Below are 15914 nucleotides of genomic sequence, written 5' to 3'. Positions count from 1 at the left end.
ACAGAGCCATTGCCCTCTCATTCGTTTTCTCTTTCCTCTCAGGCTTTTTCTCTCTCTCCTCCTGCTGCTTTCTTTCTCACTTGTTTCTTCTCTTTCTCCCTTGCTCTCGCAATCCGTGTAGCTCAAAGGGCTGTCTCTTCAGTGCCTGCTGCAGCTTAGGCAGCAAGTGGCTGTGAATGCAAATTAGATTCAAAAACAGACACACACACACACACACACACACACAGGGCTTGTACCTCTCCTGGTGCTTCGGAGAAAGATGAATGTGGAAGTAGAAGCTGTGGGAGAGGCAGAGAAGGAAAGAGCAATGGGGAGAAAGATGGAATAAGGGGGAAACAAAGACGATTGGAAGTTTTAAGAGTATGTGAAGAGTGAATTAGTCTGACCTTATATCTTATTTTAAAGGCGCAGTAAGCGATTTCTGACAAACACTGTTGATATTTCAAATCAGCCCAAACAAACACATCCCTCCCTTCATTGCTCCGCCCCCAAAACGCACCAACACACAATGCAAAAGTCGATGTCTCTATATCATAGCTGAAGCGAAGCAAGATAATGCTTTACCAAAAATAAAGTGAATATGACAAACAAACGTCAAGGAAGAACAAACGTACAGTAAATGCAAGCAAGAGTTTGCTGTTAGTCGCCAGCAGCTCCAGACAAACAATGACACTCAGACTGTCCTGTTACTATAGCTAACATTACAACAACAGCATATCTTGGTTCTGTGAAACAGAGCAAAACCAATGTTACCCACGTATGGAGCAGAAACAATGCGACCTCAGCGTCCATTTTCAGATCTTCTATTAACGCAGGTCTTAAAGTTCTTGCCTGATCATAACCCTTCTTTTCCCAGTGATATTCCTCTGAGCTTTCTCTTTTGTAATGTCTCTCAGCCATCTCTCTTTCTACAGTCTTTCTTCAAATCTCCCTCTTGCTCACTCTCTCTCCTCCCCATTATGAGTGGACACGCACCCTACTTCTGATTGGCTAGAAGTGTGCTCGGTTCAAATTCACTTTTCGACAGCATTTTTCAGAAATCGCTTACTGCACCTTTAAGAGTGTGAAAAAAAGATTTCGTACATTTCCCATTGGTAGGCCCAGAAGAGAATCACCTGACTGGTTTTTGTTTGTTTGTTTTTTGCCATTTTCTATGCTTATTTTGTGGGAGAATCTGTAGATTTCTTTTGAATGGAGGTTTTGAAATTGTTATTGGGGACACACCGAGAGAAGAGAAGAGAAGAGAAGAGAAGAGAAGAGAAGAGAAGAGAAGAGAAGAGAAGAGAAGAGAAGAGAAGAGAAGAGAAGAGAAGAGAAGAGAAGAGAAGAGAAGAGAATTTAAGAGAAAGAGAAGAGAAGAGAAGAGAAGAGAAGAGAAGAGAAGAGAAGAGAAGAGAAGAGAAGAGAAGAGAAAGAGAAGAGAATTTAAGAGAAAGAGAAGAGAAGAGAAAGAGAAGAGAAGAGAATTTAAGAGAAAGAGAAGAGAAGAGAAGAGAAGAGAAGAGAAGAGAAGAGAAGAGAAGAGAAGAGAAGAGAAGAGAAAGAGAAGAGAATTTAAGAGAAAGAGAAGAGAAGAGAAAGAGAAGAGAAGAGAATTTAAGAGAAAGAGAAGAGAAGAGAAGAGAAGAGAAGAGAAGAGAAGAGAAGAGAAGAGAAGAGAAGAGAAGAGAAGAGAAGAGAAGAGAAGAGAAGAGAAGAGAAGAGAAGAGGATGATGGCGTGGTGGAACACTCTCAGTGACAGTGATGTTCTATGTTGATCCAGGTGATTAGCGGCAGCTTTTGCGTGTTTTAACAGGATTACGGCAACATCAGCGAGAAAAGGAGGAAAACAATAGTCACATAAAATGAGCTAGATTACATTAAATCAGCAAGATTAGCATGCATCTGTCATGTGTGCACTCATACACACAATCTCTTGCAGACACACATAAGTCATTAATAGGCCTCATAAGTCACAATGGAGTGTTTGCCTTTGCTGTCACAAACCATTATTGTAGAGTTATGATTGTTTTTGCACTCCAATACACTATATGATTACAACCGACAGCCTTTTTCTTATTCTTTTAGAATTATTATGCGTGCCGAAATAAGAATCTCATATTAATTGAGACTTTACATGGAAAATTTGTGCTCCAGCATATTAATTTGTCACACCACAGTACTATTTAATTGAAATGCAAAGAATGTTTTTCAAAATTGTTAATTAAAAATGAATCGTGATGGCACTTTTTTCTCTCATAAATATGTTACCTAAAATATTAATATTAAATGACATTTTTACAGCCATACATATTTATATTTCTTTATTAATTATTATATTTTATTAATATTTACTTGAAGCTATTTGTATCTTGCATTATTTACATTGAAAAATACATGTTTGTCCCAAGACTTATTTATCTACTGTATTTTTAGTAATTTTCCCTGCACAGGTGAGTCTTTGAATAGTCTCAGCCTCAGACGTCACGCACACGGACCGTTGGATGAACGTCTGATGCAAATGGCACCGAAAATTGGAGACACTTCAAAAGTTTCCAATTCGTCATCTGGTTGGTTAAATTCTACAGGATTTCCGGGAGATGCGTGTGTCGCGTTCTTAACGGTCCGCCTGGAAACAAAGATGCAGTGAAGCCAAACCCCCTCATGGAAGAAGAACACCGTCGTCTTTACAAGTGACAATGAACGCTTATCAGGATCAACTAAACGCTGGATTTTCAGAAGTATGTGAAGCATGTAAAGTTAAAATACGTCTGTTATTGTAGGGATATCAACGTTACATTTTCATGCCCATAAACATAAACAAAACAAACTGTGATCGGTTGCGTTACATGTCAGTCAGACGGCCTGTGGACGGTCCTTGGCCAATGAAAGCTGCAATGGAGTCCAGACCTTCTGCCGTCAGTCTGAAGGTCTGGTTATGCGAGACAAGTCTTTGAAAGTGTTTGCGTCGCACTGATGCAAAAACATGACGACCCATATGTACCTCATATTTTGATGATGTGTAATGTGAGGAATATTCCATGTGTTGCCACATTGAGGTAAAAGTGGCTTTGAGCTTGTCCTAACAGCTGTTTCCTTCAGATTTGACTTAACTCAGGGATGTCCAGTCCTGCTCCTGGAGGGCCTTCATAATTAAACACACCTGAACCAGCTAATCAAGGCTTTCTGGATCACTAGACACTTCCAGGCAGGTGTGACGGAGCAGTTTGGAGCTGAATACTGCAGGAAGCAGGTTTGGACACCCCTGTCTTAAAGGGAGAGTTCACCCAAAAATGAAAATTCTGTCATTTACTCACCCTCAAGTTGTTCCAAACCTGTGTGTATGTCTTTCGTCTGCTGAACACAGAAGATGATGTTCTGAAGAATGTCAGTAACCAAACAGTTGATGTGCCCCATGGACTTACATAGTATTTTTTTTTTCATACTCTGTTAGTCAATGGATACTGTCAACTGTTTGGTTACCTAAATTCTGTTAATTGGTCAACTGTAAGTTACTTTACTATATACAGTGAAAAATTGTATGTGGTTTAACATCACATTATATTTCATTTAATTTTAGAGTACAATACTGTCAAATGTACGGTTTTTACAGTAAAAAACAGTAAAATGATTTAACATTGTTATTTAGTTAATATTTATTATATTATTGTGGTGTTGTGTGTTACCCTGATGGTGCTTACTGTTTGTGTTTATGACCCTGTACACTATATATGAGTATTGGTCATGTTTTATGAACAGGTCACTAATTTGGCATGTGGCTTTCTATTGTGCCACCTGCATTATTGTGGTGGGTATTATCAGTACATTTTAGGTTAAGGCGATACTTAATGAAATGTACAGTTATAAATTGTAAAATATACAGGCATCCTGTAAAACTGAAAACAGTATTTTTTTACTGTGAATTTCTGGCATTTTATTTATTTTATTTTTTACAGTGGATATTTTAACTTATTTTGACCCCCTGTGGTGAAAATCGGTGTTGTTTCTAAGTCTATGTGGTGTTTTATTATGCTTTAAAACAAATCATGAGCAAATTCATAAGTCAACACCATTGCTGAGTATTTTCTCCATAAAACTGCAGTGAACCAAAGACAGTCTCAAAAACACGGTTTGAAATCGCTGGTGTTTCTGACGTCACAAACTACCTTGTAACCAATCAGATCAACGTGTGATCATCAACGTGTGGATCTCTGAGCTGACTGAGTGAGTGGAGGCGGGGCTCATTTGCATATTCATAGAACCGCGTATACTAAATGAGGCAAGAATATAGACTTACATTCAAGCTATTTTAAGGCATGACTTCTTTTTTTGTATATTTCTTTTACAAGGATTTTTTTTTTTAAATATGTCATTTTGGTGATCAAATATGAGTTTTAAGGGATAAACTGATTGACTACAGGGGGACTGTAAAAAAAAAATACTGGTTAAGAAAAGTTTAGTTTGGATTATCTCTGTAATAGTTGACCGTTTAAGTGCATTAGTTCGTAGAATATGATGTTAGAACAGGCATTATAATGGGCTCTAAGCTCATGTCAGCTGTATGCAGGATTTAAAGAGCCTGATGTCAGTCTTATGACAGTTCTCTGCAGTCTTTATAACTGAGCAGGCAGATATTTTTCGCCAGGCATCATGTTTCTCTGGAGACCCAGCTTTAATTCGGAGCGGCGGGGGTTACCGGGGAAACAGTTTTAACCTTCATGCTGTCTGCATCTGCACCGCACCTAAATGTCATCCCATCCAGCTCTGCTCTGTTCAAATACTCCTCTTTTCACACATTCACTCCATCCCAGTCACCTTATCTCTGTGTGTACCTCCCTCTCTTTCTCTCTATCTACACCAAACACTCCTTCCACTTTCATTTTATTCTCTTCCACTCCTCTTTCTCTATTTCTCACTTGTGCTCTTTCACTCTATAAATGTATAATATTACCGTGGGGTTTTTTTTTGGACGTGGCAGTTCTGTGGCTTTTTGGACACTACCACGATTATAATATAATGGTGTTACAGCAGTGATTCACAGTTTGATTATATTAATAATAATTGAATCCATCCTGCAGCCCCATTGTTTGAGAACCACTGCTATGGAGAAAAATCATAACATATGAATATGATGATCATACAGGACCATGTGTTTATCCAGACACTTTCCCGCAGAGGATGCGGTGTGTTGTCTCGCTGCCCTGGCAATGATTTTGCACACAAAACTAACTTCTGAAACTAATTTCAGACAGGCAGCATAACGCTCTAAAAATCCACTACAAAACAGAGAGAGCTTTGGTGATATCTAATTACTACAATACTAATTCTTGCTTTAATATTTTAGCTCAAGCTGAGCATTGAGCTCAGAGGATAGTGGGATATTATAGGCAGCGAAGGATAAATCAATGCTTCCTTCAAAAATCGATCAGCTGAAGGGATCTCAGTAGATGGGATGTGACACGATCATAAGACTCGGACGTGGCTTGTCGCCTTCCTACCTCCTAATGCTGCAGAATTTTTCAGCTTTCGAATGCATAACTTAATTCCAATCGTGCTCCAACACACCTAGCTATAATTAAGTCAAACCAAAGACTGTGATTAGTTGATATTCAGGTGCTTTTAATTAGAGTTGAAACTAAAGTCTGCAGAAAACTGGCTCTCCATGACCAGGATTGAGGAACCCTGGCTTAGGCTGTGAATGTTATTACATAATGTTAACCAATGGTGAAATGCAGTAGCTGTTGAGGGATAGCTTTATTTGATCAAACTCGCATTCATTTGGCCTCTTTTCTGATATGTATAGCAAACATTCAGTCAATTCAAATAATTACTTTTGGTCACCTTTTACATCTGTCTGTAGGTTTTGCAAATATTTAACCAATGAAAGGTATTAAAAAGAGCATGTGACTAAACCTTGTAACTCCGTTGGATCCTCAAACTGTCAGTCAAACCTCATAACTCCGCCCCCCTCGATAGTGAATGAAGTGAATTTAGAGCGTCTCTGCTTGTTTGCAATGCAATGGTAAATAAATAACTGGTTCTTTGAATAAGTACATCACTTTCTTTACGCTCAATAAACAACAAAGGCTAATGTTTTATGTATTTGAGGAGTGGAGAGTGTCTTAGTCTGGTATTTGTCATTGAGTCATAGCCAATATTGTCTAAAATAGCCTGTGCGAAGCACTTTGTCTTTTATAACATCATGATGAATGACAGAAAAAACTTGAGTTATAACCTGTAACTTTATAACCTTTAAGTTGATGAAAACATAATGCGATGCACATACTGCCTCAGATACAGCCGTTCTAATGATGGACAAAACATGTACTGTATGTTTTGTGTTCAATTGAGAGTCCATTGAGCTTGATTTTGGTAAAATGTTAATAATAAATAATGTCAGATGCAAGTATCTGACCTTACATAAAGCCTCATTGTCAACTTTGACAACGCAGTGTTTAATTATTTAAAGAATCCAGGATTTTTTTCCCAGTTCCTGAAATGTAGTGTTTTTTGAGATACGAGGTTTGCGCCCGACCGCAACCATATTTAAAATACTATGTTATTACCGTCAGACCATTACTTTCTGTCTCTCTTTTAATCTGTCTCTGCATCTTTCCTCTTTCAGTACCAAGAATCTTCCTCAGCACTTTATCAAAGTGCATAAACCCCCGAAATCATTACAGATCCATGCTGGACTGCAGCAATACTCAGTTTAATAGAAATGCCTCTAATGCTAATTCCAATTTACATCTCCCCACGTCGTATAATAGAAACACACTTCACACACCAGGTCGGCCAGGCATCTTTAATGCTGTTAAATAGAGCTCAATTATATCCAGTCTATCAAAGTCACTTGGGTGCTCTCTTTCTATCGGCGCTCTAATTTCTACCCATTTCCACTCAGGAGAAGCTGAGAGGCATGAAAACATCAGGTGGAAGCCATCTGGCTATCTCATTCCTCTTTCAAGCTGATTTTCTGAATCGTATTTCTGTAAAGAGGGTGAGCCACAGGTAGCAGATTGAACTCATATCCCCCCGTTTGGGATATCAGAGGAGAGGGTACATTTCTGCTAGAGCGCTCCGGTCCACAGACACCTGTGGTCGGCCTGATTACGAGCCCTGACATCTAACACTGAGGGAGTGTGTAATTCCACTGGCATCTGCTGATGAGCCTCACTGTGTGTGTGTGTGTGTGTGTGTGTGTGTGTGTGTGTGTGTGTGTGTGTGTGTGTGTGTGTGTGTGTGTGTGTGTGTGTGTGTGTGTGTGTGTGTGTGTGTGTGTGTGTGAAAGCATTTACTTTCAGTTATGTATATACACGTACACACACTCAGATGCACAAGTATCGTTTGAAGCCCAGTTTTACATAAAAACACACACATGCTAAATGATATACACAAACCTTCATATCACAAACATCTCAATAACCACATGCACACACACTCAGATGCATGCATCACTGGCTGTATTGTTAAAGCAGATGTGCAGAAGAGCGTCACGTGTGCAGATTCTCACCCTGCTGGTGTTTTTCTGCCCTGTTAAAGGCCAGAGGGCAAAGCAAGGTCACAACCAGGAACTGGGGCTGAAATAATAGATTACATAAGCACTTCACTAAAGAGAGAAGAGAGAAGACAGGCTTGGAAAAAGAGGTTATGCGGGGAGAAATGATGAGAACAGATGATCAAAAAAAAAAAAAAAGAATTGGATGCAGCCGAGGAGAGAGGAAATGAATATGAGAGAGGAAAGGGACGGTCGAGGATGAATTTGGGAGTAATATCTCCATCCAGGTAGAATTCAGTGAGTCGAAAGTAGAAATGAGCCTCTTGAAATAGATGAAATTGATTTTGGAAGGTTGAAGGGCCAACCTGAGACAAAAATTATATATATATAGACTGATTTTATAAATATATATATATATATATATATATATATATATATATATATATATATATATATATATTCACACACACAGTACTGTTCAAATGTTTTGGCGTCAGTAAGATTTTACTTTTCAGAAATTAATTCTTTTGTTCAGCAAGCATGCATCAAATTTAAAAGTAACAGTAAAGATATTAATAATGTTACAAAAGATTTCTATTTAAAATAAGTGTTGTTCTTTTGAACTTGCTATTCATCAAAGAATCCTGAAAAAAATTACCATGGTTTCCAATTAGCAAATCATCATATTAGAATGAATTTTGAGTGTTCATGTGACACTGAAGACTGGAGTAATGATGCTGAAAATTAAATTAACTGAGCAGTAAAGTAACATCAATATAAAAAACTATATTTACATACACACCAACACAAATATTCACACATAGTAGTGGCCAAAAGTGATGTACGTACGGCCTCGGAAAAATGGCCTTTATTCAAATATGATTACGTACATGAATATATAATTAAAATTGTATAAAACACTCCCTCCTTTTTAATGTTCACACACAGTTGAATCTCATTCAACATCCTGTCGTTTGGTTTTCCTCTCAGTCAGATTACCTTTTGACACCAAACGCCCCATCCTGTCGTCGCTGGACAGGGGAGCCATAGTGGACTCATCTCTAAACTCCTTTCTGGCCAGACTTGCTCTCTTGTGTGTTTGACTGACAAGATATTTCCCTCGGTCAGCGAATACACACATTGTCCCCTGTTTTTACTCTCCATGTCTTCTAGAGCAAGACAGATCTGATCTGTCTTTCTCTCACACATACATGCACTCTTTTTCTTCTTAAATGTCAAGTAAGAATGGCCATGTCCAGTAGAGAGACCTCTTCATTATTTTTCTGTATGTATCTCTCTCTTTCACTGTCTTTCTCTCTTTGACAGGCATTTTCCAGGTCAGCCCACACAGAAAGAAGTCTAAAAAGGGTCTAAAAATATCTTTATAATGCATTCTCTGACAAAAATGATTTGTTTCATGAGGTTACACTCCTTTCTACTCTTCCACTCCTATCTGCACCTGTTTATTTCCCTGTGGAATTCAGAAACCTGATTTCTTTTATTTAATTAATTTTTTTATAAATTATTTTGTGAGCATAAACCAATTAAATTAATTAGAAAAACATTATTTGATTAAATCTTTTAAAATCCTAACGTTTTATTTCCAGTTTTAATGGGGTTATTAAAAATGTTGAGGTTAACTTATAATGTTAATCAAGTTTTTTTGTACAAAAGACAAATATGTGTGGAAAAATTATTATTTTCAACCTTCATTCTGAGCCTCTGTCTGAAATGATCAGTTTTTAAGGGGAGGCTCCTTTAAGGCTTGTTAGTAAACGGCCACTGTTATGATTGGCTAACGTCACTGCATAGGAGACAGTATCAACACCCATTAAGTGTTTTGAAAACATGATCGATATAAAACTCTACATAAAAAAGCATTATGAAATCATTTACTCACAGTTTGTGCTGCAGCTTCTGTCAGATTCAACACAGTCGCTGCCTCATATTTCAACAAGAGTTTCTTTGTGAACTCTCCATTACACTGTGCCTCGTTTACTAAACAAAATGCTCCGAACGAACATATAATCCTCCGAAGTGATCTGGGACGACATTAAAATAAACCATTCACTGAAGTTTGTACAGAGACACAGATGAGCTGTTTAAACTGGACGAGACAAGGCAAACTTTCTTTCATTTGTCCTGTTGTCAGACACTGAACATGCATCTGTAAACTGTATCAGTGTAGACAGCGTCAGTGATTATAATGGGTTTTATGTTTTTGACGCGACGCTCACATCCAGTGTAGGAAAATGTCAGCCGTTAAGCGACTGAACGCCAGTGGGCGGAGCCTATGGTGTGATGATGTAGAACTCCTCATCGATGTCTTGCTCTGGAGGCAGTCATATGCAAATGAATTTGCCCGTGTGACGTCACAAATCCCGCAATATCAAAACTAACCGTTTTTGGAGCTTGATTAAATAAATGCTTTGTTTATAATGAGGAGGACATTTTAAAGCATTTTTACAAGTCAAAGGATCAAGGTAAATAAGATTGTTCATGTCATGACCCCTTTAAATTAGATCCTAGATTTTCATTTTGGTCTCAGTCTGATGAAATGAGTATATTTTTGTTCGCAAGTGTTTCAGAGCACTAAAAAGAGCTTATTAATTTGAGATGGTGTTACAGTTTTATTTTTGTGCTGTGTATGTATAGAAAGGCTAAACTCCCAGTTTACACACAAAGACAACAGTGTCAACACTGTGTGTGTGTGTGTATGTGCGAGCACAGCACCCTCTGTTCCTGTTTCCCTAGAGGCTGTTTGAGCCGTGTGTGTGTGTGTGTGTGTGTGTGTGTGTGAGAACACGTGCCTGGTGTGTTATGCCCACCTTCCCTCAGGTCCTCTTCTCTACCACCTCTCACACTTTCAAAGCGAGGCGGATGATAGCTTGACCGGAGCGAAAGGAGGGAGGAGGACTCGGGTGGGAATGGGAATTCTTGTTTTTCATACCTCAGAGGTTAATTCCTGATTCCTCCGCATTGATTTTGACTTCATTCCCGGAAGCCAAACAAGGCGCCGGAACGGCATCGAGTGAAGCTGGTGTTAAAGAACAGCAGAACAATGGCGAGAGACAATATTCCCAGATCTAGCATTAAACTACTTTGATCTTGTAGCCGATTTGTGTCTTTCTTGATATTCTGTGTTTATGATGCTTTTTGTTGTTTGCCTTTGTTTTTTTTTTTGTCACCTTTTGAAAAGAATGAGAACAATAACCTCTTGCTGATTTCTTGTTTTTTGCTCTTTCTTGTTTTCTTTTTTTGATTTTTCTCTTGCCACAGTAATCTTTTTTTGAATTTTCTCTTTTCTCTTTTTCCCTCCTTTTTGTCTTAACCCTAGGTCCACTCACAAAAAAACACGATGAATCAACACTGAACCGGCCACGAGATGAAGGTATTTTTGTTGCATGTTTTTCCTTTTTTCTTGTCTTTTTGTTTTTTAAGTCTTTTTTGGCAAATTAAAAAGCAAACAGCCTTTCTTTGGTAGTGATGAAGAGTATATGAAGGAACCACATGTGCATATATGTGTGTGTATGTCTGTGTGGAACGAGGTGAAACTTTCTCGTTTGACTTTGGAAAGGGACGCGAGACTTCCGAAAGTTGAAGATGATGGCAGAAAAAGAACTGTATCTTCATTAAATGAGAAGAAACAAAGGTTTTGAAGTGTAATACCCCGTACTGCTGTCTGAAGCACAATTTTACAGCAGTTGCTTTATGATGTTTTTCAAGACTCTGAGCGATTATTAGGCTATAAACTTATCTCCAACTCTCACGAAGACAGAGGTGTTTTCACTGTGTTTTGTCAGTGTGAATAGTTCTCTGGATGCGGTAGTAAAGACCAGCCAATAAATCAGGATGCGGAGGAAAGCTGGAAAAACACAGATACACACACATGGATCAGCACATGTTGTCATCTTTTATCTGGGAGATTGCAATTAATGTTCATTTTTTTGAACTCCTTTCTTGAGAGCAATGTGTGTTTTTGCCCTGATGTTCCTTCTTGTGTTTACCAAAGATGTTTTTTTTTCTTCTTCTTCTTCTTCTTCTTCTTTTTCTTTTTCCCTCTCAGTCTTGCTGTTTTTACCTATAGTTCTTTGGGAATGTGAAAAGATGGGATTGAAAAAGCTCTGAAAAATATCCTTGTTTTTCATGCAATTTGACACTCGTTGGTTTTATTGCATTGGTAAACTGCTGGTTGGGTCATTGAAAGCTTGTGGCATCACTGGAATTGAATTATGGACTCTTTAACTATTACGACTTTATTAATACATGATGATGATGATAAGTGTGGAGAGTAAAATATCTGGGATGAAGGTCAGCCACAAATATAGAGTGTGGATGTCCATCTGTCTGTCAATAAATAAAGTATTATATAAGTACTAATAATAATTGATAAACATTTTTTATAAGTATATACTTTTTATTTATTTAGGATGTGTTTTACCAAATAAGGAGGAATATTTTGTCATATTACACAGATATATGGAGTGTGTGTGTGTGTGTGTGTGTGTGTGTGTGTGTGTGTGTGTGTGTGTGTGTGTGTGTGTGTGTGTGTGTGTGTGTGTGTGTGTGTGTGTGTGTGTGTGTGTGTGTGTGTGTGTGTGTGTGTGTGTGTGTGTGTGTGCACTTATATAATTGTATATGTATTTATATAACTGCACACACACACACACACACACACTTAGCTTAAAAAAATCCATATATGTGACCTAATATGTCGTATTTTGTAGTAGTGGTATCGTGTCCTTAGCGTAATAATCTGTTTGGTTGTAAAATGTTTTAACTGTATAAAAAATGAAATCGAATGTATCTATACCTGAATCATTCACAGACCGCATACGCAGATGTTCAACTAATAAAGATCTTCATCGCTTGCAAACAATAGGATTCATCTGCAGATTTGCTTTCAGTTGACTGGCAACTTCATCCAATGCTCTTAATGTTTTTATATTTCCTGACTAATTCGCAAACCAATTTACACAGTTTTGTGCCAACTTATTTGATGAAGTCTTTGAACAGAATTAACTCAAAAGAGTGATTCATTTGTGAATTGGACATTGCTCATGCCCCAGAAAAAGTTGACTTTGTGCTCGGAATAAACTACGCATTTCTTAGCATGTATTGCATTAAAATAAAGTAATGAAAGGAACGTCGCCCAGCGTATCAAAGTAAAAGTGCAGCTTTTTCATTAGAAATGTGCTCGAGTTAAAGTGGAAGTACTCACATCTATTCTTAAAAGTACACATTTTCCCAAAATGTACTCAAGTGTAACAGAATAAATGTAGTTCATTACGATCCACCTCTTATAATTAATTGATTAAATAACCAAATGAGGAATATTTTGCATATATATATATATATATAATATATATATATATTGAGGATGTCCTCAACTGGACAACAAACTCTATTTTATGTATCCTTAAAGTGCTTTTCTTAGGTTTGAGATTGGGGATTGAGGTTTGGTCTATAATCAGCATAATTATGTTTTGTACTAACAATAGAGTTCTGTCCTCATGTAGAAAGATAAATGTATGTGTGACAAGTGTTTGTCAGGTGTTTATAGGAAATGCTATTTGTGAGCATGGTAGTGTTAAGCTGCTGAAAACAGGATTGAGAGAAAGAGTGACGTCTGAGCGCAGGTTTGTGCGTGTGCGTGAGTGAGTGATTAGTGTACGCTTCATCCAAAGGGTGGGTGTCGAGACAGAGGTGTGTGTCCACCTGAGCCCAGCTCATTATTCAGGCTGCGTGTCACATCATTATCAACGCGAACACACACACACACACACACACTTGAAATTTACAGCTTCATGCTCGCTTTCTCCCGCCTTTCACTCTCCGTCTGTGTCACTTTATAAATTGTTCAGCCAGACAGTGTCGAGCACGACCTCATACTCAACACCAGTCTATCAACACCTCAGTCCAGATCAGGTGGATTGAACAAACCGAAGGCTGTAGGACCCTGAATCCGTGGACTCCTCATCCCCGTCCACAACAGCCCTAAACTGCTCCAATACAAGCAATCTGTTTAGGGGTTATGCTGTTCACGGCTCACCGCACGCAGGGTCTTTCCTTTTAGTATATATGAGACATGTGTAACAGAGCAGAACGAATATTGGTACAATTTCGGTTTGGAGATCCATTGTTTTATTAATGATAAATCAATGTATTGACCAGATTGATTAATCAATTTGATAATTTGTTTTTAGATATTCTGTTGTTCCCGCATGACTTAAAGGCACAATATGAACGATTTTTGCATTAAAATACCCAAAAACCACTAGCACAGTGGTATATATTGTGTCAACTTGTGTGCTTACATTATTCCAAATGTTTCCAACAAGGTTTAAATCCAGAGAAATTCGCAACTTTAACCAGTGAAACGACCCTCCTTATTGCGTCGCCGGTCACAATGTCCGCAGTGACGCTATAACTTTACCAATCAGCGATTGGCTCTTAGAAGGCGGGATGTATTACGCCATACTGTTGCAGTTTCTCCCATTCATAAGTAATAGGAGTGAACCGTCTTTCTATATCTATAGACCGAAATCGCATATTCTCTTGAGTAGGTACTTATTTTAAAAAAGTAATTACTTTACGACAGCTAAAAAAGTGCATTCCATATATTAAGAATGTGTATAGTATGAATGCAATCTGGACATACTACATCCGCCATGTTGTCATTATCATGTGACCTACCAGCATCAATTGCGTCGCTTCCCTGTCATTCACAAATCCTCTCCTGTGGCCTCATGGGACATTGAAGTGTCCATCATATGCACACTTCAGAATCTCACCAGAAGTAGTAGGTCATCCGGGTGCTTTTGTCTACGAGTATTGTGAATTTGGACATACTTCATTTGTCACATGCTGTTTTTTGCCTACCATATACAGTTGTAAGCAAAATTGTTCAACCCCCATTTTAAATCAGGTTTATTGGCTAAATTTACAGACTTTCCGCTGTTTGCAAGGAACAAATCAAACAAAAGTAATTGAAATATCTCAACACAACAAATGTTTCAAATTCAACTGAAAATGCAACTTTTATTGACTTCTGCAGTCTCAAAATGAATTCAACCCCCTGAATATAATCCCTCCAACAGCACAAATCTGCAAAACTGGTGTTGTCTCAAGCACAACTGATGCAAATAATCAAGGGCTTCATTAGTTGCACCAGGTGTGCTTGAGCTAGAACACATGAAATATCTTAACAGGCAAGGTTTGTTGAGTGTCATGTTTGACTGCATGTTAGAAATATGGTCAAAAGAATGAACCAAAAGGTTAAGAGAAGATATCATCACCCTTCACAAACAAGGAACAGGATACAAAAAGGTAGCGAAGGCACTAAATATTCCTAGAGAAACCGTTGGAAGCATAGTTCGCAAGTTCAAAGTTAAAGGAACAGTGGTTACTCTTCCTGGACGGGGCAGAAAAAGGAAGCTTTCAAAGGCTGCAACCAGATTTCTGAGAAGGCAGGTTCAGAAAAACCCTTGAGTGACTGCAAAAGACCTGCAGCAAGACTTGATGGCAACAGGCACTGGGGCACCTGTTTCAGCTTGCTCAGGAGGGCCAGAACTCCAAGACTACACCACTACTGACCCAAAAGCACAAGAAAAGTCGGCTCCAGTTTGCTCAAAATCATATAAATAAGCCACAGAAGTTTTGGGATGTTATGTGGAGTGATGAAACAAAACTTTTTTTGATGAAACAAAACAGAAATGTCTTGCCCTATGGATCAGGAGGTCTAGAGGAAGAAGAATGAAGCATATGCTGAAAAGAACCCTCTGCCTACAGTTAAGCGTGGTGATGCTCTGCGACTGCTTTGCATCCTCTGGCACTGGAAACCTGCAGCGTGTGGAAGGCAAGATGGATTCATTGAAATATCAGGAAATCCTAGGAGAAAACGTCATGCCGTCAGTGAGGAAGCTGAAGCTTGAGCGTCATTGGACCTTCCAACAGGACAATGATCCCAAGCATACCTCAAATTCCACCAAGGCTTGGTTGCAGAAGAAGTCCTGGAAGATCCTACAGTGGCATCACAGTCACCTGACTTGAACCCCATAGAAAATCTCTGGTGGGATTTGAAGAAGGTGGTTGCAGGACGCAAACCCAAGAATATTACTGAACTGTAGGCCATTGCTCATGAGGACTGGACTCAGATTCCTCAGAAACGCTGACAGAAGCTGCTGTCTGGTTCTACATCTCGATTGCAGCAGGTCATAACAGCAAAAGGGTGTTGGATTCTAAGTACTAAAGATGCTTCCCATGAAGGAGTTGAATAATTTTGAGACTGCAGAAGTCATTAAAAGTTGCATTTTCAGTTGAATTTGGGGAAACCACTTGAAACATTTGTTGTGTTGAGCTATTTCAATTACTTTAGTTTGATTTGTTCATTGCAAACAGCTGAAAGTCTATAAATTTTGCCAATAAACCTGATTT

The 15914-nt window shown here is 38.5% G+C and overlaps 1 protein-coding gene across 1 annotated transcript in view; it reads left to right on the top strand.

Annotated features, from left to right (window-relative positions):
• nlgn2a (neuroligin 2a) overlaps window positions 1-15914 on the top strand; it is a 194457-nt gene that overhangs the window by 92348 nt on the left and 86195 nt on the right. The window contains exon 3 of the mRNA XM_081353185.1: window positions 10816-10869. Coding sequence (XP_081209311.1) covers window positions 10816-10869 — 54 coding nt within the window. The remainder of the gene's footprint in view (window positions 1-10815; window positions 10870-15914) is intronic.

The sequence above is a fragment of the Scardinius erythrophthalmus genome (assembly GCF_964197995.2).
Source record: "Scardinius erythrophthalmus genome assembly, chromosome: 2".
NCBI classification, from domain to species: Eukaryota; Metazoa; Chordata; class Actinopteri; order Cypriniformes; family Leuciscidae; genus Scardinius; species Scardinius erythrophthalmus.
The sequence above is the reverse complement of the archived record's forward strand: the minus strand, read 5'-3'. Positions and strand labels throughout refer to the sequence as shown.